The sequence below is a fragment of the Anser anser genome, assembly GCF_964211835.1.
Source record: "Anser anser genome assembly, chromosome: 4".
Taxonomy (NCBI): domain Eukaryota; kingdom Metazoa; phylum Chordata; class Aves; order Anseriformes; family Anatidae; genus Anser; species Anser anser.
Window position 1 is genome coordinate 12,505,451 of NC_139724.1, and position 22,301 is coordinate 12,527,751.

The window sequence follows — 22,301 nt, forward strand, 5'->3', positions numbered from 1 at the left end:
CAGAGACGGGCCATCCCTTACAGAATTGCAAAAAGAACAACTTTAAAGGTAGCTGTCCAAGAAAAGCCATGAAGGTCTGCTGTGTCATTCCTTGTTGAAGTAAATGAAACCCGGACCAGCCGTTAAGAGTAAAATTTTCTGATTTATGCATCTGTTACAAAGGACAAAACTAGAAAAAAAAATTTGTATAATACATTTGGTTATGAAACGTGTCTTTTGCAGTACTGCTTGGAACCTGAATCACATGTTTGGAGTGTAATTACAAGGACACTGACACTGAGAAAGTAACACTCCTTTCCAACTCATCTTCCTCATCTGCTGTGCTAACAGAAATCACTTTCCAAGTGATAGATTTTTCACCCATAACACTGCTTGCTCAAGCACAATCTGGACTGAACCAAAATAAGCCACTCAAACTGATGGATTCCCCCAACCTCTGGTGCCAACCTAACTTAAATGCTTTCAGTCACTACCTTAAATTGCACTGTTTTGTTTTTTTTTTTTTCCCTGTAAGCAAAGAAATTTTTAATGTCTTATTGCTTTAATTTTCTTGTCTTTCTTACCCACTAAAAAAGCTGTAAACAAGCCCGATTTCCAGAAATTACCAATTTGTCACTCCCCTGAAAGTCAGCCCCTACAGAGCAACAACAAAAATTATCACTGTCAAAAATGCAGTTCTGTCACAGGACTTTAAATTTCTGACACTCTCAAGGGGTGGTCTCATTTTTAACAGAACAACTCTACTAACAGAGTTCTGTAAAATCCATTACCTATGAAGTAAACATAAGTCAATTTAAACCTGAGACATCAGGCCAGGTTAAATTCACTGGATACAACTTTGTCTCATTAGAGTCAATGGTTAATTCCAACCTGGCAAGGGGCCATCTCAGCCTAAGCTACATATACCCCTAATTCTGCTGTCTGAGAGTTTCACTTTCCCCTACAAATAGGCTACAAATATATTATTTTCCAAAGGTATTTTAAAAACATTATAAAATAGATTTTCTTACCAACTAGACATCATTTTCAGAGGAATTCCACACCCACAAGGAAAAGGTACTTCTACATTTCAGCTGCCATGCAGCAAACCGACCATATACTAACACCTCATCTTCCACAGCTGCAAGTATTGTGTTGAAGGAAAAGAGCTGTCACTGCAGTTCCAAAAACAGCTCTGCTATCAGCTCCTTGGCATCCTTCATGCTGGAGGAGATCTCTGAGCCATCCTCTGCCACGTGGGTACCAATCAAGAACATCTTCCTCTTGTCCCCGATATCAGACAGTGCCAGAGCATCGTGGATATCTGTGATGCAATATGCACCTTCGAGGTCCTGATACACAAAACCAAAACAAGCCTGTTAGTTGCAAGAGGTGGCGGCACCAGTCCTGCTTTGCGCCTTTCCTCAGAGAGGGGAAGGGTCTCAGAATATCTGGGGGTACTGTTCTTCTATGTACCCTTATGAGATCGTGTTCCCATGCCCTAACATGCTTTGGAACCAAAATGTTTATCCTTAACCTAACTTCTTCCCAAATAAATAATGGTATAGCTCTGCTTCCAGTTATTTCAGTGTTTCCAATAATAACGTAAGACTAGCTGTACAAGCTAGAAAAAAAGTATTGCTGGTCCAAGACCCCAAGCACTCCACACAGAGTTACAAGAACAGGGCAAATATACAACAGTCATTCCCTCGTTACCTTCCCAGCCCCCAGCACTTCTGTCTCAGGGACCTAGAGAATCAGCAGTGGCATTTGTTTGATGAAGCCAAGACTTACAAGACTAATACAAAGGACTGCTAGTAACACATCTAAGTTACCAGAACTTTAGGTGGTAACAGAGAACAAACCAAGCACGTGGCTCCAAAAATAAAAATAATAAAAATGAAAATAAATCAGTGCTTAAAGACTTTGGGTTGTTCTGTCATCTGACCATACCGCAGTTCTACTACAGGTATCAGTCACTGACACTTTCACAGAAATCATAGAAGAAAACACTGCCTTATGAAGAAAGCTCCTCTTCTCTTACATTTCAGCAAGCAACCATAGGAGCAACTAAACAGACAATGTGAAAGTAAACAATTGTGCTTTGCTACGTGGGGGCTGCTAGGTAAAGCAGTACCCAGGGACAGATACTCAGAACAGAAACCTAATCCCAGGTTCAACTGCGGTCTCCCTTGCTGCTCTCAAGCCTTGCAACTCTACAGCAGTTTTCACCATTATTTCCACCCACAGCTTGTTTTGCACCATCTCTGAGCACAAGACCTTCATCTTACAGATCCAAAACTCAACGCCAGATTATTTTCCTTTGCTGTCAACCGGTGCCCCAGAAAACTCCCCAGCATGTGGCCTTCTTTGAAAAGCTTTATTTGCTGTTTTCGGAGCTGCTGCCAGCCCAAGCTCAAGCAAGGGCAGGGAACTCCTACCTGCTTGTTGGCCAGAACCACCACTGGCAGGGTGGAGTTGTTCTCGATCAGTTGATGAAGCAGCTCTTTCGCCACAGGCAGTCGAGCATGATCAGCTGAGTCCACGACATAGATCAGCAACAGCACTTGGGGCAGGTACATCTTCCAGTATGAACGCAGAGATTCACCGCCCCCAACTGGAAGAGAACACAGCAACACAAGATTCACCAAATAATCCAAGCAGCACAGCTCCCGGAGGTCCAGACAGCAGGCTCTGGGTTGAAAACCCAAGTAATTTGCGTTACTGTACATGAGAATAGAAATAGCTTTATTTTCCTCAGTCAAGTCCCACTTGAGGCAGGCTTATGGGTATGCTCAGAAAAAAATAAAAGTCTTTCCACTGCAAGCTCTTGAGTTGCATTTTTTGTTTGTTTGTTTTTATGGTTGCTTTCTGCCCCATGGGTCTTGTTCTCAAGCCAGAAGGGACAGTGGAAAAAGGTTCAGTGTCCAGAAGGACAATGTGAGAATGTCCCCATTTCACGGGGATGCCCATCTCACCTTAAGACAAAGCAGGCCTACAATTTCCTAGAGAGAAATTTAATTCTGGCATGGGGAGGGCTCTCATCAGATTTGTATTACACTATGAACTAATTCAAAACTCCCACAGCTTTCGTACTGTCAAAGCACCAGAGGTGTTTAGGAAGAGATAAAAATCAAGTTCCAGCAGACTCTTTGAGCTATCCTTAGGTGATGGGATAAATCTTTGCACAGGATACAATTCTACCCAGACTCTTTTCTGTTGGCTATGGAAAAAAGCTATTCACCTTCAAAACCAGGGCTTATAACAATTCTGTGGTGAAGCTATGTGGCTCAGATTGCTGTTCCCATCTGAGAACGTCGGTGGTGCTGAGTTTAACAGAAGCAAGAATAGCTTACAGTATATTAAGCATTTCAGGGAGGCAACAGGATGAGAGGCAACGGGCACAAACTGAAGCACGGGAGATTCCATCTGAATATGAGAGCGCACTTCTTTACTGTGAGGGTGACAGAGCACTGGGACAGGCTGCCCAGAGAGGTGGTGGAGTCTCCTTCTCTGGAGATATCCAAAACCACCTGGATGCCGTCCTGCGCAATGTGCTCTAGGTGATCCTGCTTGGCAGGGGGTTGGACCGGATGGTCTTCAGAGGTCCCTTCCAACCTCAGCCATTCTGTGATTCTGTATAATGTCAGCTCTCCAGGTCTATCACTTCTAGGCAATCAAAGGCAGGGAGGGGGTGTGTGTGAAGGTACTTTGCACAACACCAGGCTCAAGAGACAGGGGTGACTTGACTCCAACTGTAGCAAGTTTCCAAAGCAATATATTTAGGTTTCCCTATAATAGTTTCCTGTCTTATTTAGGAACTCTTTTCAAAACTGACTTGCTACCCAGCCTATCAAATTTACTGCCCTTAGTAAATTTGTTGTTTCAAAGCAACTTTGCCTTAAGTTAAAATTATTTAGCAGTTTCAAGAACACACAAAGCAAAACAACATTTCCCTGCTAGGGGGTTTGTGCCTCATCTTCAAGAGCCCCAGTGCAGTTCTGCCCGCAGATGCAAGTCTGCCGCTGTAGGAAGGAGCCAACAGACTGTAACTGACATTACGCTTGGGGCAGATACCTCTGACTCTGTACTGTGACGTTCTGTATGCTCATCGCTGTTCTTTTTGTTCAGTGCATTCATGCATAGCATAAACCAGGGGTCAGCAACCTCATAGTGAACATTTTTTCTTTCCCAAACCAGTAGCAACTCAGCAGAAGCCAGGAGCTCCTATCCCTTGAAGAGGCAAGGTTCCACCTACTTATTTACATGACGGTACAAAGAAAAAGAACTGTTCTATCTGTCCAGGCTAGCAAAATAAAAACCCTACTGTCTGAAGATCATCATAAGCCACACGTTCACAGTGCAGGCTGCTAACCCCTGGTCTAGGCAATGGTACACACTGGGTAAATAACAGATTAGAGCACCATGTGCAGATTTACCTGTCTGAAACTGGCTTGAGACATTTCATCTCCCATGGGTCAGATCGCAGCCAACACATCTCAGTCACTACCAACCTGGACCAGAGAGGGAAGGATGACTCAGAAACAACAATTCTGCACTGCACTGGGCCCAAGCAACCTCCAGGCAGCAGCAGAAATGCTGTGGGTTTCTCTAGGTTGGAGAGCACCTCATTCCCAGCAAAGTCAGTGGGACATACAAGTGTCTAATACCAACACGGAGAGGGACACAGACTGTAAGCATCTCTGAAGAGGTGGTTTCCCTAGCATGGTGCAGAGACTTCCACAGTAGGACTGGGAACGACACTCTGCCTTAGAGACTTCATCCTCACATCCTAAATACCATCTGCCTAGTAACAACACAACTGCTTTATGCTTGCTGACAAAGGTACTGAGGCATTCCTGGGCTAGCTGCCAACTCAGCCAGTCAAGAACTGGCACAGCACAACACAGAAACATGAAGAACTAAATGGCAGCCTCTGTCCCTGTAGAAAGCTAGCACCGATGAGGTTAGGATGTCAGCCTCTCAATACCAGGGACTGACCTGACTCCAGGGCCCCCAGATAGGTTTTTGAAGAAAAAGTAGAAAGAAAAGCTCTCTATGTTCTCCTCTTTCACCTTATTACTCCTCCTTTACACTTGCCCTTGTCAGGCATGAGCACCAAGGAGAAGCTGTACGATGAACAGAACAATGAACAGAAGCTGCAGACCACAACACAGGCCTTACCAGGGACACCTCTGCTTTGGGCTGGTTTCACACAATCAGGTTTGTTAGCCTTCTCTGTCTCAGAGCAGAAGTCCCTGGAGGACAAGCTGAACGAGCACAGACCTCCTCTGACACCAGCATATAATGTTCTTAAATGAGCAGGGTGGGAAAGCAGAATCTCCAAGGAGAAAATAATCAGAGTTTTGTGTTATCGGAGCAGGCACAAGGAAATATGAGGCTTTAAAATATAAGCCTGATCCCTAGCACACAGGATAGGAACTTCTTCCACGTTCTGTACTAAAATAAGTTCACTCACTCTCCAGAAACTCCATCTGGGACTCCTCGGTGTTGATACAGATGGCGTTGAAGCCCTGGGTGGGAGCCACGCTGCGCTTCACCTGGTTAGTTGCCAGCGAGTGGAGAACGCTGGTCTTCCCTGCGCCATCCAGGCCCAGCACCAGTATCTGCTTGCTTTGCCGCTTACCCTGTGAAACGAGAGGCGACACACTCGCTCAGGCACCCGGGGTACGCGCCAAGCTTAGTGGGGCCGGGGAAAAAAGGAGGCGGCACAGCAAGGAATCTATCCACGCCTGTCTGGAGAGAACAGAGGCAGCCGCTTTAGGCCGAAGGGAAGGATGCCTGCTGGGCCGCTGGGGTAGAAGTACAACGTTCGCTGTATCCGAGGAGCCCGCTAAGTGCAGCGTGCCTCAGGGTGAGGCTGCGCGTTCGCATGCACGAGGAACAAACTGCACTTCGCGGTATGGCCTCCGACACACGAGCCGTACTGCGCGGTGCCGTGCCTCAGGGCTCGCTCAGACCCCGGTGCCTGCCCGCTGCCCTGCGGTACGTGGGCACACAACTGAGGGAAGGGAAGGGAAGGGAAGGGGCCCCGGTCTCGGGGGCTCTCCCCGCCCCGTAGGCGCCGCCCCGGCCTGCCCCCGGTACCTGCTCGGCGGCGGGCGGCGGTGCCCGGCCCCGCAGGCAGGCCCACGCCCAGGCCGCCAGGGCCGCGCCGCCCGCCATGGCCACGGCGGCCGCGCAGAGCGCCGCGGGCCGCAGGCGGCTGCCCATGGCCGGCCCGGCTACGGCGGCAGAGCGCAGCCTGCTGGGGCCGGCGGGGACACGGCTCCCCCTGCAGGCACACACGCGCGCCCTCGGCTCGCCCCCGCGCGCATGCTTGCACCGCACCCACGGAGCGCTGGCGGCGTGGGTTTTCAATCCCTCCAGTACAGGCGGCTTCACCTGCTGGGCTCACAGCTGACGGCTGGCTCCCAAGCGCTGTTTCTAGCCCCTGCGAGTCTATGCACGGAAAAACGGTTTTGCAAGCATCGGGCTAAAGCACAAGTTTCAAGAGGTGTTTGAGGGGCTAGCGGTAGGGTGCTAGGAGAGCAGCTGCACTTCTTCCATCTCACCGACGGCCTCCATTGGAAACGGGCAATGCTTCTTCAATGCAACCACCGCAACCAGACGCCTCGCTTCAGCTAGTTCTCACTTTGCCGTGCCCACTAGTAGGGCAGCAGAAAAGGGGACACCAGGTCAGTCACCACACGCTTTGCCATGTTTCATCTTAAGTCTTGCTCTTCCCCCTCAGATTATCTTCTGTGTAATCTAGTCCGTATGTTGTGTTTCAAGACCATCTGCGCCTGTGCTGTTTGGTGGTCAATTACTAACTAGGACAAAACACTGAGGACAGTGCTTGCAGAGACACTGTCAGATAACTCTGCTAAATGCTTTGACTAGCACATGCTGGAGTAGCATAAATCTAATGTTTCAAGACACTGTTGGTTATTCCACGCCTCTGGAAGTTAAGCAACATGGACAGATTTCTTTCTACAGGCTGCATTTGAATTTTATGGTAACAGCCAGTTCCCTCCATACTTACCGTCTGAATCGACAGATGCCATAGCCAGGCCAGAGTTTCCTTCCCCATTTGACTGCTCTTTGCTTAGCTGTTGATAAAAAATGACTGCTTTTAACTGTTCAGTTCCTTCACGCAAAGTTGTCCAGAACTGCCTGGCATACATACAGCGCACAATCCAAAGCAAAGTTAAATATTTTGAAAATCATTTTTTTTTCCTCTCCTTATCCTAACAACTCCAGGAAACTCGCTGCTACAGTATGAAGCCCTGTCCCATGCCACCAGCACCATTTTACCCACGCTGCAGGGCACTGTGTGGCAAGGATGACTGGGGAGGGGTGCAACAGCAGAGAAGTTAGATTTGCAGTCTGAAAGGGGAAACATGAAAATCAGCCTTCAGAGAGGGCTGTTAGAGCTTGATGAAGAAAAGAGGACTTTCCTAACCCTCACTGGGGGATGTAGCTAAACATTAAGCCCAACAACCCAGCTTCTAACTTGCAGTTGGTGAAAGCATTGGAGAGAAGAGATGCAAGGCATCACTACTCCAACTTTCAAGGGAGCTTGCTACTCTCAAAAACAGGCCTTCGCAAATCCGGTATGCTGTCCCAGCAAGTAATTGCTGCTAACAACTAAAACAGGAGCTGGAGGAGGAGCTGGGAAGCATGCACCTCCTGGGGCTGCACATATGGAACAGATCTCATTCCAGAAATAAGCTACAAGCTCTGTGTGTATTTACAGTTCGGAATGCAGTTCCCCAGAGGCACAAGAGAGAACCAAATAAGACCATCGTCCTTTTCACCCACCCTTGTTCCCCTGGGACAGTACCACAGCTGCTCCCGCATGTAGCACCCCAGGCCTCCTGCTTGAGAGCAGGAGGCATAGCAGCCCCCCAAACACACTCAGTGGGGCTCCTTATTCTGATTTATGCTCCATACTAACACGGTTTTGGAGGAAGATGAGCCACAGCGGGAACTAATGTAAGGAAGACAACTTGGTGAGCAGACATATCATGGTGTCTATACCAGCGCATCTCCTCCCAGAGCACAGAGAGATTTGGATGCCACGAGTCTTTCACCACCACTGGCTTTTGACCTTTATTATGCAACCAGCATCACCTACTGAGGGAGGGAGGTTACACATCCTGCTTTTTACCATCCGCTTTTACCCCCTTTCTTCTTCTTCTGCTGTTGTTTCTTCTTGGTGGCTGGGGCACCAGCAGGTTTCTGGTGCCTGGGAGGGATGACGTTGCTTGCAGCCGATACAGCTGCAGCACTGCCGGGCCGAGGGGAGGTAGGTGGGCTGCTGGCAGTCCTGCTGGCATCCCTACAGGGAGGACATGAGAAAAACACACCGCATGGGTTCACAAACACCTGCAATATATGGCACTGTAGCAACAGCTGGGCAGGAAGCTGAGAGCAAAAGATATAGTAGCTTAGCTATCATATAAAACAGCATTACAACACCACCATGGATGTGAGAGCACTCAAGCAAGGAGATCTTGCTCATCTTAAATGAGCTTCAGCGTACACAGAAGGGTTGATGGATGATGGGAACTTGTCTCAAAGGACAGGCAATCACCTTCTAACTGATGCTCATCAGACAGCAGAAATCCCAACAACAAAAGCAAGGCTTTCAACTTCTGAACAGACAGTTGACACTCATGCAAATGCAAGAAAACCCTTTTAGGGCCCCCAGATACGCAGTTGCAGACCAACATCCTTTTTTCTCCTTAATGACAAAGGCACCTTTGTGCCAGCTCTCTATGCAAACACTGCTCAAACTAACAGTACCACAAAAGGCTTTTCACGCTTCCACTTTGAGAGACAGCTGTATAAAGAAGAGCTGTATCATCCACAACTATCAGTTCCCTATGTTACTATTATTTTAAACGTACTTCCTTCTCCCAGATGCTAGTAAGTCACCAGCTTGCTGTGAGGACTCATACATAAAGGAAAACCCTGATTCCAGCTCAAACCAAGATCAGGTTAGAGGGATGTATAGTATTTTCCCAAATAATGGCTAACGGTTCTCCAGTAACCAAAACACAAAAGCAAACAGGTTGAGAGGGGGCATCTAGTCTTCAAAGCTAAGAAAAGCACATTAAAAGACTTCCGGGATTTTATTTGCACCTTGGCACCTTCAAGCATGCCTACCATATCATTTTGGTTCCCAGTTAATTACAGGGAACTTCTGGAAGAGCACCTGGTAGAAGGTTCAAGTGACAAACTGCAGCTTCAGTTGTGCTACCCAGGGCTGGTGAGGCGACAGAGCCACAGGAAAGCACAAAGCCACACTTCCGAGCCACCCAGGAGTCATTCCCCACACCAAACCCAGCAACGGGTACTTACAGTTCAGAGGAACCAGCTGTGGTTGAACCCTGAGTTCCTTTGCCAACCTGATCCTTCTTCTTCCCCTTCTTCCGTCCACGATAGTAGGAACGTTCTCGCATTGGAAGCCACCGCTCAGGGTCAGGAGTTACCTTGGGGTCATAGTTCTTGGGCAGCTTTCCTGCAGAATAGCCAGTGCCAGGAAGAGAGATGGGGGTCAACACGCTAGAGAGGCGTCAACAAGGGACACACAGGGGTTGTCAGCAGAGAGGAAGTACACAGACCCCAGCAACCCACAACACATTACATTGCAAATGTCCTGTCAGGGAGCTGCCCTCACTTCTGTGGAGAGACGCCCCGCACAGGATGAGCGATCAGTCACGAACACCTCAGTTCACTAGTCCCAGCAAAGGGCTCCAGCTCCCAGGGAGCTCAAGGTTAGCTACCAGAAGAAACAATCTGGCCAGCTCCCTGGATCTGTGCCTTACCAACGTCTAGGAAGTACAACTTACCTTTCTTCTTCTTCTTCTTTTTCTTCACCTCCCCTTGTCTGAAAAGCAAGCAGGGAAACAGCCACTGTGACACAGCAGAGAAATCAACCAAAAGCTAGTTCTGGAAGAAGCTAAACCATCCCCATTTCTCCAAAAACTTGGTCTGCTGCTATCCGAAGCTCCTTGCAGTTACACAACAGGCTCCCCTTCCACCAGCACGTCTGCTACACCAATACCCCTACCACATCAGGTGTGGCTCTCGTGCCATCCCAAAGAATGACTGTGCCACAGCCAAAGCAGCACGCTACCCTTGCTCTTTCTGCTGGTTGTCTCCAGTGAGCTTCCCAGCTTTCTTCCGAACATAAGTCGCTCCATGGGAGTTCTCCAGGGCATCAACATCTACCTTCAGTGACATGGTGTCCGAGGAAGGCAAATGTTTGCTGAGACTGCAAAGGAAGAGTTCAGGGATGCAAACCAGAACAGGTAACATGCAACTGGCAAGCAGCAACCAAAGATAAACACCCATCTTTGTTCAGGTACCAAAAGAAAACGTCAGCTTGAACAAATTCAGCCTGATGGCAATATACCAGGCAGACCTACAGGGCCAGCCCCAGCTCCCTGCCCAACCTGGAGTGAGCTGCTTAATTGCCCTCTGCCTCATTTTTCCCTTCTTTGAGGTGGGGGACAGAAGCAGCAACTTACTCTGAAAGCTGTTCTAGATGGCAAAAGCTGTATGGGAACCTGACATTTTGGGTCAGGGAGAGTTTAGCCATATTCTGTTGGGCACAGTTCTGCATTACTACCACAGGTCCAAGACGGCAGCAGAAAAGATGGAGAAGCTCCTATTTTTGGTTCCTCATAGTCTTAAATTACCACATCTCAGAGAGGAGGCCAAAGACAAAACGGTCGTGGAATTTCACAGTAATCACACCAGTTAGAAAATAAAGCAGCTCCAGAAATCTTGGCCTGGATACCCAACTGGAGATGTTCCTTGCCTTTCTTCAGGTGAGAACGAGTCCAAGTTCCCCACACAACTGAAATCCAAGGAAGCAATGCCCAAATGCCTTGGCACCAAAAGGATACACTTTAGCTTTTTCAGGGTCCACAAGGGAGTAGGCAGAGATGAGCTGTGCCAGAGTGTGCACGTCTTTCGGGTTTTGCCTTTGGAGAAGAAAAAAAAACCAAGGATCAAGTCATACACTCATCCCAAAGCCTGGTATCACCACCTGTTGCATGCTACCAGAGCACAGCTACTATCTGTGGGGACAGGTATGCCAGCCTGTGGTCTCCTACAGAGACCATCACCAAACATCACTGATGCAGAGAGAGGAGCAGATGATATCACACTATCACAAAGCAGGCAGTGAAAGACAAAACCCCCTGAAGTTCCAGTTGCAAAGGCAAATTAACAGAACTCCCTCATATCCCACCAAGTGAATTAAAAAAAAATGAAAACTTAGACAGCCATGGTTTATGCAGCACTAGAAAAAAACCACGTGTCCCAGTCACCTAAGTAACCTTCACTGCACGTAAGAGTCCTCCAGGACAAGTCAATCAGGTTTTCAAGTGAGCATCAGCTACAGACCAAATGAATGATCCCCTGCCTTCACAAACACGGCTTTGCATTGGAACCTCTGCACAAAAGCAACTCTATAGGAGGGCTGCTAGTGAACCAACATTGTCAAAAACAACCTGGCACCAGGCAGCTTGCAGAGGTCTGTGGGCAGACCTCCCTGTTCAGCAACCACACAACTCACTTCCAGAGCTCCTCCAAGTCGCTGATTGCTTCCTTCTTCCTGCCATGCTTTAATTTGAAGTTAGCAGCTTCCCTTATCAGTGACAAGTGAACAGGAGACTCTGGCTGAAAGACAGAGCAGCTGTAATTAGGTCTTTAATTTCACAACATGGAGCCCAGCTCTAGCTGGCTTTAATGCCCCAGAGACCTGGCCAGGGAGAACTGAGTTAGCACCGTCATACAGAAAGCAGACCATCTTTGCACTCTAGAACGTGAGGCAAGACTGTGTGGGATGAGGCAGCTTGCTCATTGATCCACAGTGCTTTCTAATCAGAGAGGAGGCCTGACTGCTACATTTGGGCACCCATAGCTCCCGCTCTCCTAATCTGACAGGAAAAGCAAGGATCTGCTTCTCCTTCTTTGCAACACATCTAAAACAATACAGCAGTGATAAAACAAATGCTTACAAAACAGGAGCTCGTAGCTCTCCAAAACCCCAGCTGGATGAACTGCTGAGGCTGTGCATCAGTGGGAAAAGCTGAGCTTGGACTACCTAGAAAAGACTACGTTAGCTCCTCAGAACTGACTTGCCTGGAATTGCTGATACCACTGGATAGCCTGTGTGAAGACCTCGATGGCACTGTCTATGTCTTCTTCATGACTATACATTGTCACCAACGCAGACACCTGCAAACGTTCAAGAGCAGCTTATGAACAGATCCTCACACAAGCTTTCTATAGACAGAGAGTCAGCATTTAATTCACAAGATTTCCTCAAGACAGAGTCAATGTGAGCTTTTTGCTCTGTCCCTAAAAAGCAGCTACGGTGACAGGCAGGATACCCAGGCAAGACCTTCCTACCTAAGTCCCTCCCAAAGAAATGTCACCGACAATCCTTCTCTTACAGTACAAGCTTAGGACTGCATTCACAGAAAAATTTCTTGTCTTGGCACTTCCTTTGCTTGCCACTGGACACAGTTTCACTAGAAACCTTTTTTTTCTCCCCCAGTCTCTACCCCGATAGCCATGAAAAAAAATCAGTGCTGAAGAAATGAGGTACAGACACCCTAAACACAACTAGAGGTGACCCAGAGCAAGGAGTTTTACTTACCATACCAGGCTTGTGCTGCAGTTCCTCTATGCTCCTCAGAATCATACAGGCTTTGGTGACACTGCCTGTAAGAGAGGGAAGGACATGCCCTTAGTGCCACGCTGACACTTCATCCTGGCTACTGGACAGGGCAAGGGACTAGCCTGTGAACTTCCACTACTTCCTGCCAAAAGTAAACAATGGGGACAAAACAATCCCCTCCTTAAAACTATCTCCCTCACTTCCAGGAATGAAGGACACACCTTCACACAGGGGACCCCCCTTCCTGCCCTTGCCACATTCTACAGGGGATCAGGAGCAACCTTTTGCAAACAAGTTCTGACTTTACGCAAGAATATTACCATCAAGAAGCCCCAACTCTGCTCCCAAGACACCCCTTGCCCCAAAACAGCTTCAGCCCTATCATTCACAAAGATTGCGGGTAGCTCTGCGAGGGATCTGTGGAGCCTTAATATCCAGGCACTAAGCTATAAGGTCTATCCTGTCATAGCTCTCTCTACAGAATACCTGACTGAAAGCATCTCTGCTCTGCACCTACCACAAGAGTGACTACAGCAAAAATTGCCCTAAAGCCCATTTCCCCTCAGGCCTTAAACCATTATTACGTATTGACAGTTTCCCAAGAAGGGAAGACACTGGATACCTTGAGCAATTTTTAGCTGGGCCATCGTCAGTTTGATCTCAGCTGCGTTGGCAGGGTGCTGCTCTGCAAAGTCCTGGGAATCAGAGCATAGAACAACTCAGCACGTGCATGGGCACCAGGCTGCTGCTCTGGTGGAACTGGACCTCATGCTCAGTCCCAGGAAGCTGGCAAGAGCCAAGGAAAGCTTTCCAGTACATGCAGGCTTCAGCATACAGCAGACAAGGACCCCAAACTGTGCCAGTGACCCAGTGTCCTTTCAGATTTCAATCCCAGGCCGCTCATTCCTTCCAAAAGGAGGCTGCTGTAAACTGCTTGTGAGTAGAGCCACAGAGCCCACTGCTTACCCTAGAAGAAGTTTTCTGACAAATATCAGAGGTGCAAGGGAACTATCTCCCTTTAAAAGCAGCATGGCTCATTTGGGTGTAAATGCTTTCCAGAGGCATTAAACTAAACCATAATAAGCACAGTCAGATATCCCTGAGTATTTAAATGAGACAAAACAAACAGTAAGAGTGTGCAAGAGAACACACAGAACAAGTTTAAATGGAGCAAGACCAAAGGAGTACTTCTCTTAACTTACCTGCAGAAGCCCTATGGCCTTGGCATGCTGCTTCTCACGACACAGCTGGGCAGCCTGGATGAGCACAGGGAGCAGATGCTCAGGGCTCTGTGACTGCAGGCTTGCTGACAGCTTGCGGCACTGATCCGCCTGAGGAGTGGGAAGAGAATATACTTTGCTCAACCTCTGCAAGCACCTAATTTAGGACTAACCTACCAGTTATACCTTAGATCAGCCGCTAGCAATGGCTTCCCTGAAATAGGTACAGAGAGCCGAGAACAAAACCTCTTAGTAGCAGTTCAGATGCATCTAAGAACCCCACAAACCCATTCCATCTCATCCTAGTCATCTCCACGTTGTACTCCCTACAGCAACGCTCAAGTCACCACACAACAGGCTCTTCTATTTTTTAGGGATTTTTCCCCACCTACGTGCCTAAGCCAAGTGGTTGTATCTCCTACTGGCTGCACATCCATTTCTGCCTTGTCAAACTCCTGTGGAGGGTGCTAAGTCTGTAGTCAACTACTTCAGATCAGTTTCTCCTACCTGGTTTGTGTACATTGCCAGCAAAGCTTTGTTGAATTCAATCGCCTGGAGCTGTTTCTTGGAGAGTTTATGCTCAACACCTTCCGCATTGGTCAGCTTGACCTTTTTCTTTGAGTCAAAAACATTTTGGTCCTGGGGGAAAAAAAAAAAAAAAAAAATCACACAGCATGATTTCAATATATCACTTCAACAAGAGAAGTTCTCTGGGTCTGTGATTTAACTACTGTTTAGGAAAAAGTCTTCCCCGATTATCCCCCTCTTTTCACAGAAACAGACAACTTGAGTAGCCACGAGGAAGGGCCACGCTGAAAGGAGCAAGGTAATTCTTTACCTTGTTAATTGTGATGATGTTATTTGCAATGACAGCAAGTAGTCCTACATCTGTTGGCCTGCAGATAAAAAAAAGGAGAAAACACTGCTATTAACGAGTGGTCTTTCTACAGATGGAAGAATGAATACCAGTTCTAGAAAAGCTCCTACTTCAACTTGATTATTTGATTGTAGAGCTGTAGGGCATCCTCTGTACGACCCTGCAGTTGCATGATATACGCCATCTGACCGTGAATAATGGCCAGTTCAGCCTCGATGTCCTCCTCAGTCACGTCCTGAAGGAAAATCAAGGGAAAAAAAAGCTGCAATCTGAAGTCTCTTTCCCTTGTTTCAGCATTCTGCAGGCAAATGTTTATGAGCTGTCCTGAGTAGCGTTAGCAACAAAGAACCCCAGCCACTACACGTGAAGCCACAGCACAAATACAAGCACATCTGGGTTGAACCAAGAGAAAAGAAAGCTCCACCTGCTACTCTAAGTCTGAAGATACCCTTAGTTTACGCACTGAATTTACCCCTCTGCTTGAACCAACCAGCCACTGCAAGTCACCTAAGTTTCCCATCACCCAGTCAGCGTGTTCACCCATAGCACGCATAGGTCACGGGGAGGTTCCAGACAACCTGTAACCATCCCGCCTCGACCAGCACGTGCAACCGTGCAAGAAGCACAGCAGCAACTTGTGGTGTTACACTTCTGCAACAACCACGATTGCTGCTGCTCCAGCCTCACCAGCTGGTACCAGCAGCGGTGGCGTGTCTTGTTGGGTAATACCATGTTAGCAGCTTTGCCTGTCATCTGGCTATTTTTATTTTTATTTTATTTTTTATTTTATTTTTTTTACATTTTATGACCACATCCTCATTCATGCTGGTGAAAAGTAAACACTTTCCAGAACAACATCAACAACTTACAGTGTCTTCTGAGAGTGACTGGCGACACAGCTCTAGAAGCAAAAACAAATGGAAGAACAGAATTTAGAACGCTTAGGGGAAAAAAACAGCCTAGAAGCATGTGGGAGCACATACTGTTTTCACGTATCCCTTGCAGATACTGATCCTGAAACTTCTGCATCACTAGAAAAGCTTTCAGTACAAGTATCAGTCACTTCTTAACTTTCTCATGTATCTCACCAAAACACAGAATCATACAGCTTGGGTTGGAAGGGATCTTAAAGACTATCCAGTTCCAACACCCCACTCCCCCCGCCGTGGGCAGGGATGCCACCCACTAGATCAAGTTGCCCAGGGCCTCGTCCAACCTGTCCTTGAACACCTCCAGGGATGGGGCATCCACAGCTTCTCTGGGCAACCTGTTCCAGTGCCTCACCACCCTCTGAGTGAAGAATTTCCTCCAAACATCTAATCTAAATCTCCCTTCTTTTAAGTACTGAGAAGCTGCAGTGAGGTCTCCCCAGAGCCTTCTCTCTTTCAGGCTGAACATCCCCAGCTCTCTCGGCCCTTCTTCAAAGGGGAGGTGCTCCAGCCCTCTAATCAACTTTGTGGCCCTCCTCTGGACCTTCTCTAACAGCCCCACATCCTTCTTGTGCTGGGGGCACCAAACCTGGACTCTGTACTCCAAGTGGGGCCTCACAAGGTCAGAGAAAAGGTGGACAATCGCCTCCCTCCACCTGCTGGCCACTCCCCTGCTGATGCAGCCCAGGATGCAGTTGGCCTTCTAGCCTACAAGCGCGCACTGCTGGCCCGTGTTGAGCTTTTCATCCACCAGCACCCCCAAGTCCTTCTCTGCAGGGCTGGTCTCAACGAGTTGTTCTCCCAGTCTGTGCTCATGTCCGGGATTGCCCCAGCCCACGTGCAGCACCCTGCACTTGGACTTGTTGAACCTCTTGCGGTTCCATGGGCCCACTTTTCCAGCCTGTCCAGGTCCCTCTGGATGGCACCCCTTCCTTCTGGTGTATCAGCTGCACCGCCCAGCTTGGTGTCATCTGCAAACTTGCTGAGGGTGCACTCGATCTCACTGTCTATGTCACTGATGAAGATATTAAACAGTACTGGTCCCAGGACAGACCCCTGAGGGACAGCACTCGTCACCAGCCTCCACCTGGACAAGAGCCACTGACCACCACTCTCTGGGTTAGGCCTTCAAGCCAGCTCCTTATCCACTGAACGGTCCAGCCTTCAAACCAACCACTTGTTTTCCTCTCCAAAGGACTACCATAAACAGCACATAGATTCACTAACCCCCCAAAATTACACATGCTCAAAACAGTTGTAAGGGGGAGCTGCTATTCTATCATCAAAATCAGGATGGAACTGACATTCATGTGCAAGAACAAACAGATTGGAGAGAAAAATATTTTTTTCCTCAGCATTATATACACATACAAACTCACACATATGCATACAGACTAATAAAACCAGGAGTTAGAATAGATTAAACATTTTCAAGAAGAAATCACATTCATGTGTGCTTCCCACTTCAAAAAAAAAAACTGCTGAAGGGATTCCACCCCAATCAGGGGGCTGGAAAAGAGCCAGGATATGCTACATGCAGTGTGGCTCTGGAAGAGAGCTGCAGAGGAACGCTTCTACAAAAACACCACTTCTGCCCAGAACCACCTGGACACCTACAAAAAATTCTGCTCTTGATCAGTTTTTAAATTGACAGTCCAAACCTCTTTCTCTCTGTTTAAGTGTGTCGAGAGAGCAAGTAACTACTTCTATCACACACAGCTTCTCACACCTCACCGTGATTTTACCTTCTGCTTTCCGTAGTTTCTTCATGGCTTCGTTCAGCTTTCCTTGCCCGATCAACGCGCATGCGCTGTTATAACACAGCTCGTAAGTAGTTTCTCGAAGGCCCAGATCCTCCTAGCATGAAAAACAGACATATCACAGCATAAACAGTAACTATCTATACAGATTCGACAGGCTGCAGACACAAGCTATAGTCTTCACATACATTCCTTGCAAAATAAGTTTTCTACAGAAACCTATACTTCAGAGGCAATTTTCAAAGGGTATACAACTGGCAGATTTTAAGTCACAGTGCAAAGGATCTTCCTTCATACTGCACAGTAAAGTCAGACACAATCAACGAGGCAGCAACTGAACTCCAGCCTGAACCTGGGGACTGCTTATGCTGCTGGAAGAGGATGAGTAAGAACCACTACCCTAGAGAACTAGGAAGAGGATCCGAAACACTGAACAGAAAATTGAGCGTGCCATGCACATCTCCAAAACAAAGACTTCTGAAAAACAAGAACATCACTATCTGCACTACTTATTAACAGAAACATTCCCAGTCATGACAGGGTGGTCTAGGCGGTTAGCTTTACCCTGGACAAGAGCATAATGAGACAGAGGAAAATGTTAGTCATCACAGGTGCTCTGCCTAATGCAGGCTCAGTGAAATGCACCCACTCTACTGTCTCATCTACTAACCAGAAGTTTCTTACAAATCACAGATGAAGTATAACTTGTCAGCCCGATGAACAATAACTGCATTTATGTTTTCTCCTCTGTAGAGGAATGAGATGATCTTGAATATACACAGAAGTCATTAAGAGTCAGAAATGCATTTCCATCCTTTAGAGATCTAAGACTCCAGATCCTTTATTCCCTGGCTGCCACCCTTAACACGCATACAAGCACACACTTACTGGCATCACTCTCTCCCACGTGCTTTGTGCTGCCACAACCGCAGAGAGGTTGGTTTTTCTCTCTTCCTCATACTCATCCTGGGAGTTGCGTATGAGATCCCGGTATGCAACCAGACAGTCATCGTAACGCTCCAACCTGTACAGCTGAGAACAGGAGGGGGTTAGCCTTCAGAACAGCATTTCCCTGCCTATGCCAGTAACTGCAGCCTCCTTTCTCCCTCCTCATGGATCGACAGAAGCACAGCATCATATATTTTAGGCTGAGTATTACTAACGTTTGCATCTACCTGTATGGGCAAACTCTATTTGCTAGGACTCAAGCAATAAGAGCAGATATACATACAGGCTGCAGAGTTGTAACTCCAGAAGGAGCTTCTTTAGAAGCAGCATTTTATAAGCTTTTGTTCTCAGACAGCCTTTTTCCAGATTAATCAATCTCTCTACAGGAAAAGTTAACTGAACAGCCTTTCATGCAACTGAAAGAAGACAGCCAAAAACTGTCTTCACAAAACTGTTCTGATCAACCTGGGAGAAACAGCTCTTCTGCTTCGCCTCTAATGCCTGTGACATCAGATCCCACAAACCATTCCTGGACAACTATCTGATGGCAAAGATTAAGAGGGCTTAACCACAAAAAAAAAAATTGATCAGTCAACCTCCACCCTTCATTCTCTCAGCTTTTAAAACCATATCAGGCCAGACCCAGGAACGGAGAGGGAGTCACGAGTGTAGTGCTTTGGCTCAGTGGCAGTCAGAAAATTAGTTTGTCGTCTACAGACAGCTGAGGCTTCGCGCAAACTGGAGCAGCTGGAAACTGTACCCCTCCATGCCTTTAAGACAGAGAAGGTAATTCTGTCTCCATAGTTGCCCCACATTAGAGTAGAGAGCCAAGGCATCCATATGAAACTGCCACCAGGAAGAAAAGCTTGTAATTACCACTTGTCCATAGAGCTCCTTCAGTTTGTCCGTCTGCTGACTGGCGCTCTGAATGGTCTTGAGAGCATTTTCGATACGATTCAACCTGTATTCACAGTAGGCCTTCTCGAAGGCAATAACATCACTGCAATGACAAGACAAAGGCTGATAGCAGACACGGAGTCTTCATTCAACAGCATTCACCCACCTGAACACACTTGCAGCCCTAATTGGGCACTGTTCCCAAACAGCCAAGCACCAGAGGTGAGCGCATGATCCCAGATTACTGAATAATTCACCTGTCAAGTGCTGTAACTATCTTTAACCTACATTGTATCCACCAGAGAAGAAATACTAAAGCTTCATCTTAAAGATGAGCCTTCTTTTTTTCTGGTGTCTCCTGACGCGCCATTTCAAATCAGATGTTTACACAGTCAGCAGTTCCCCAGACCTCCTACTGGTGATGTGAAACAAGTTTAAAGGCAAAACAACAGCAAGCTTCATTATGCGACTCCTTCCCTAGGAGAAGGCATATCACTACAGCAGAAGATTGTCACTGCAAACTGTCAGAGACACATAATCAACTCCCACAGAGAGAGAAAGGAAGTGGTATAAAGCACAGCTCCTCCTAGCTGTTAGATATTAAGCTAACAGTAACCTATTTTGAAATATCAGCACAGTGCAATTGCAGCAAAAGTGTTTGCTGATGTCAGCATAAAATCGGCTTCAAAGCCAAGCTCACAGCAGCAGGGAAACATTATGAAGCAAGCAGAGCCTTGAGTGCTCTGCTCCAGCTATCCCCTGAGCTACCACTTAAGCCAAAAGAAAATTAATCAGCAATTCCCTCAGTTCAACACTAGTGCCACAAATGCAGTGACTGACATTCGTGACCAGCCATTTCTCTCCCTATTTAAAATGATCTCAGCCCAGCTGAGTATTAGGGGAGTCTGAAAAAAAAAAAAACACAAAAAAAAACAAATGGCATTAAGAATTAAAACAAATGAGTGGGACAATGAGTGAAAAAATGAGTAAAGGACAAGACAACTTCAGGACAGAACAAGAACCACCACCTTCCCCGCTATGCAGGACATAGAGACACACAGTACTGCCAAGCTAAAGAGAAAACTTGAAGCCAGTTATATTCAGAGAAATTTCTCCTGTCCCCATCACATACTAAAAAACAAGCTACAAACTTAAATTAAACCCCTTTCATCCCAGGAAAGGAGGAGTTTGTGAATAAGGTAATAATGTTTATTATCTTATATAAACACGGAAGAGCTTCATTGCTCTGATACTAAAAGGCACTTCTCTGGGAAGTTCCTTAACAATAGCATCTGAAATACAAAAATGTTGCTGCCAGGCAGTTCTTGGGTAGCAATTTTTATCTTAGTCATTGCACTAAGAGCATCTTTCTTAGGAAGAGAATTAAATCTACTTAGTGACTTAAAAGGGAATACAGAAGTTTGACTTGTTCTAAATCTCAAGTTGTCTTCAAGGTCCTGATTTTTGAGAACACGCACAAAGCATTTGCACCACCACAAAAGCTGAATACTATCAGGCTGGCAAAGAAAAGGACCCTGTGGAGCAGTATGATGAGAAAGCCATGCAAAGCTAACAGCTTGCTCCCACTGGCAAGGGCTTCTCCTGCCTCTCTTCACTCCCATGAAATAAGTCTTCTTCCCTTGTCCCAGCTATGGAGCTCACCCATGTCAACAAGGATAATTTGTCTCTTTTCTAGTTTTCAGCTACCTCCACGACCAATCTCTTCAACAGAAAAAGCAAGCCATTAGACTGTCTCAAACCAATCAAGACCATCTTTCACACCCATAGGAAATCAGTGTCTCACTGAGAACCCCAATTCCAACGGCTCTGAGCACCTCCTGCTCTTGATTTTGCTGTCAATCAGTCCTTCCAGCTTAAGCAGCTTCTCAGGGACTTACAGTTTCATGTCTTGTAGGCCACAGCAAGACCCAACTCACCTGGACAATACTTTACTGTGGGTGTTGATTACGCTGAGGGCTTCCTTGAAACTCCCGTTCTGGATAAGACACACCACTTTACAATGAAGTGCAGTCACATCGTCTTTGCTAATCTGCAGTACTGGAAAATAAAACAGTTTAAACACGATGATTTCACTCGTTATCAGACGCATTAGTGCTTTATAAGAGACATACATTGTTAAAGTTGGAAAAAAAAATCTTTAAAGAAAACAGTCACATCATTTTAAAAGGGTCCTGGCAGGGCTTGCCTTGGTTCAGACCATGAACGAAACCCTGCTAATGTAAAAGAATCTGGTATAAACACTGAACTTACTGGAAATGACCGCTCTGCTAATATGCCCGGAACAGAGCTGCACCGAAGGAGCTGCGCGCACCTGAACAAACCTTTCATTGGCACTTCGCTTCCAGACAGAAGACACGGTGCCAAAACCTGTCTCGGTGCCACATAAAGCACACGCAGGAAGAAAAGCGCCTGACGTAGAAGAACAGCACGACTCTAGACAAGCACACGTTTTACATACTAACACTTCCTGCCAGAAAAAAAAAAAAAGACACAGAGAAAGACCGAGGAGAAATTCTGACGATTTTATTACGTGACCCCAAATCTCAGACCTACCAGGGCAGGACACGGGACCTTCAGCCCCCCCCCACCCGGCTCCTCACCCCCTCCTAGCCCAACGAAACCCCCTGAGGAGCCCCACCGGGCACCGGCCGCGCGCCTGAGGGCGCCATGGCGGCGGCACTCACTTTTGTTAACGGACTTGAGGGCGCGGCCGAAGTCGCCGTTCTGCCCGCAGCGGTTCACCTCGCTCCACAGCGCTGCCGCCGCCGCCGCCGCCGCGGTGGCCGCCTTGGCCGCCGCCGCCATCTTGCCAGCGGGAGCCCTCCGCCCTGCCCTCGGAAGAGGAAGGGCCCTGAGGCCGCCCCGCCACGTCCCGGGGGCGGCACCGGGGCCCCGCCGCGCTCCGCCCCGCAGCCGCGGGCAGGGCCTGGCCTCGGCCGCCTCGCTGAGGGAGCGGGGGGGCGG

At 47.5% G+C, this 22,301-nt stretch overlaps 2 protein-coding genes across 4 annotated transcripts; both read right to left on the bottom strand.

Annotated features, from left to right (window-relative positions):
- Positions 1-122: 122 nt before the first annotated feature.
- On the bottom strand, positions 123-7,922 carry ARL9 (ARF like GTPase 9). Of its 2 annotated transcripts, none has more exons than XM_083835865.1 (4): positions 7,025-7,922; positions 5,459-5,627; positions 2,421-2,596; positions 123-1,331 (listed from the first exon to the last, which is right to left on the bottom strand). In XM_083835865.1, the coding sequence occupies exons 1-4, from the start codon at positions 7,070-7,072 to the stop codon at positions 1,152-1,154; spliced, it is 573 nt and encodes a 190-aa protein (XP_083691991.1). In that variant the 5' UTR covers positions 7,073-7,922; the 3' UTR covers positions 123-1,151. The 2 variants fall into 2 exon arrangements, with proteins under 2 accessions (XP_083691991.1, XP_083691990.1); XM_083835864.1 differs by lacking the exon at positions 7,025-7,922 and adding an exon at positions 6,088-6,271.
- Positions 7,923-8,067: 145 nt separating this feature from the next.
- SRP72 (signal recognition particle 72) lies at positions 8,068-22,225 on the bottom strand. 2 transcript variants are annotated; one of them, XM_083835857.1, is made up of 19 exons: positions 22,022-22,225; positions 21,254-21,374; positions 19,296-19,419; positions 18,360-18,503; positions 17,457-17,568; positions 15,652-15,683; positions 14,893-15,017; positions 14,744-14,801; positions 14,413-14,544; positions 13,888-14,016; positions 13,308-13,380; positions 12,665-12,729; positions 12,141-12,240; positions 11,576-11,675; positions 10,902-10,979; positions 10,127-10,264; positions 9,840-9,877; positions 9,349-9,508; positions 8,068-8,323 (listed from the first exon to the last, which is right to left on the bottom strand). In XM_083835857.1, exons 1-19 carry the CDS (start codon positions 22,140-22,142, stop codon positions 8,149-8,151), a joined length of 2,025 nt encoding a protein of 674 aa, XP_083691983.1. In that variant the 5' UTR covers positions 22,143-22,225; the 3' UTR covers positions 8,068-8,148. The 2 variants fall into 2 exon arrangements, with proteins under 2 accessions (XP_083691983.1, XP_083691982.1); XM_083835856.1 differs by having other exon boundaries at positions 11,576-11,679; positions 12,145-12,240; positions 22,022-22,220.
- Positions 22,226-22,301: the final 76 nt, after the last annotated feature.

Excerpts from the sequence above, each read along its gene's own strand:
- SRP72 (XM_083835857.1), bottom strand. The coding sequence starts at position 22,142 with ATGGCGGCGGCGGCCAAGGCGGCCACCGCGGCGGCGGCGGCGGCGGCA. Across the intron at positions 17,569-18,359 it reads CGTGGGAGAGAGTGATGCCA|GAGGATCTGGGCCTTCGAGA; the intron begins GTAAGTGTGTGC and ends TTTTCATGCTAG. Across the intron at positions 14,545-14,743 it reads ACATCATCACAATTAACAAG|GACCAAAATGTTTTTGACTC; the intron begins GTAAAGAATTAC and ends TTTTTCCCCCAG.
- ARL9 (XM_083835864.1), bottom strand. The coding sequence starts at position 6,213 with ATGGGCAGCCGCCTGCGGCCCGCGGCGCTCTGCGCGGCCGCCGTGGCC. Across the intron at positions 5,628-6,087 it reads CGCCGCCCGCCGCCGAGCAG|GGTAAGCGGCAAAGCAAGCA; the intron begins GTACCGGGGGCA and ends CTCGTTTCACAG. Across the intron at positions 1,332-2,420 it reads TGGTTCTGGCCAACAAGCAG|GACCTCGAAGGTGCATATTG; the intron begins GTAGGAGTTCCC and ends TTTGTGTATCAG.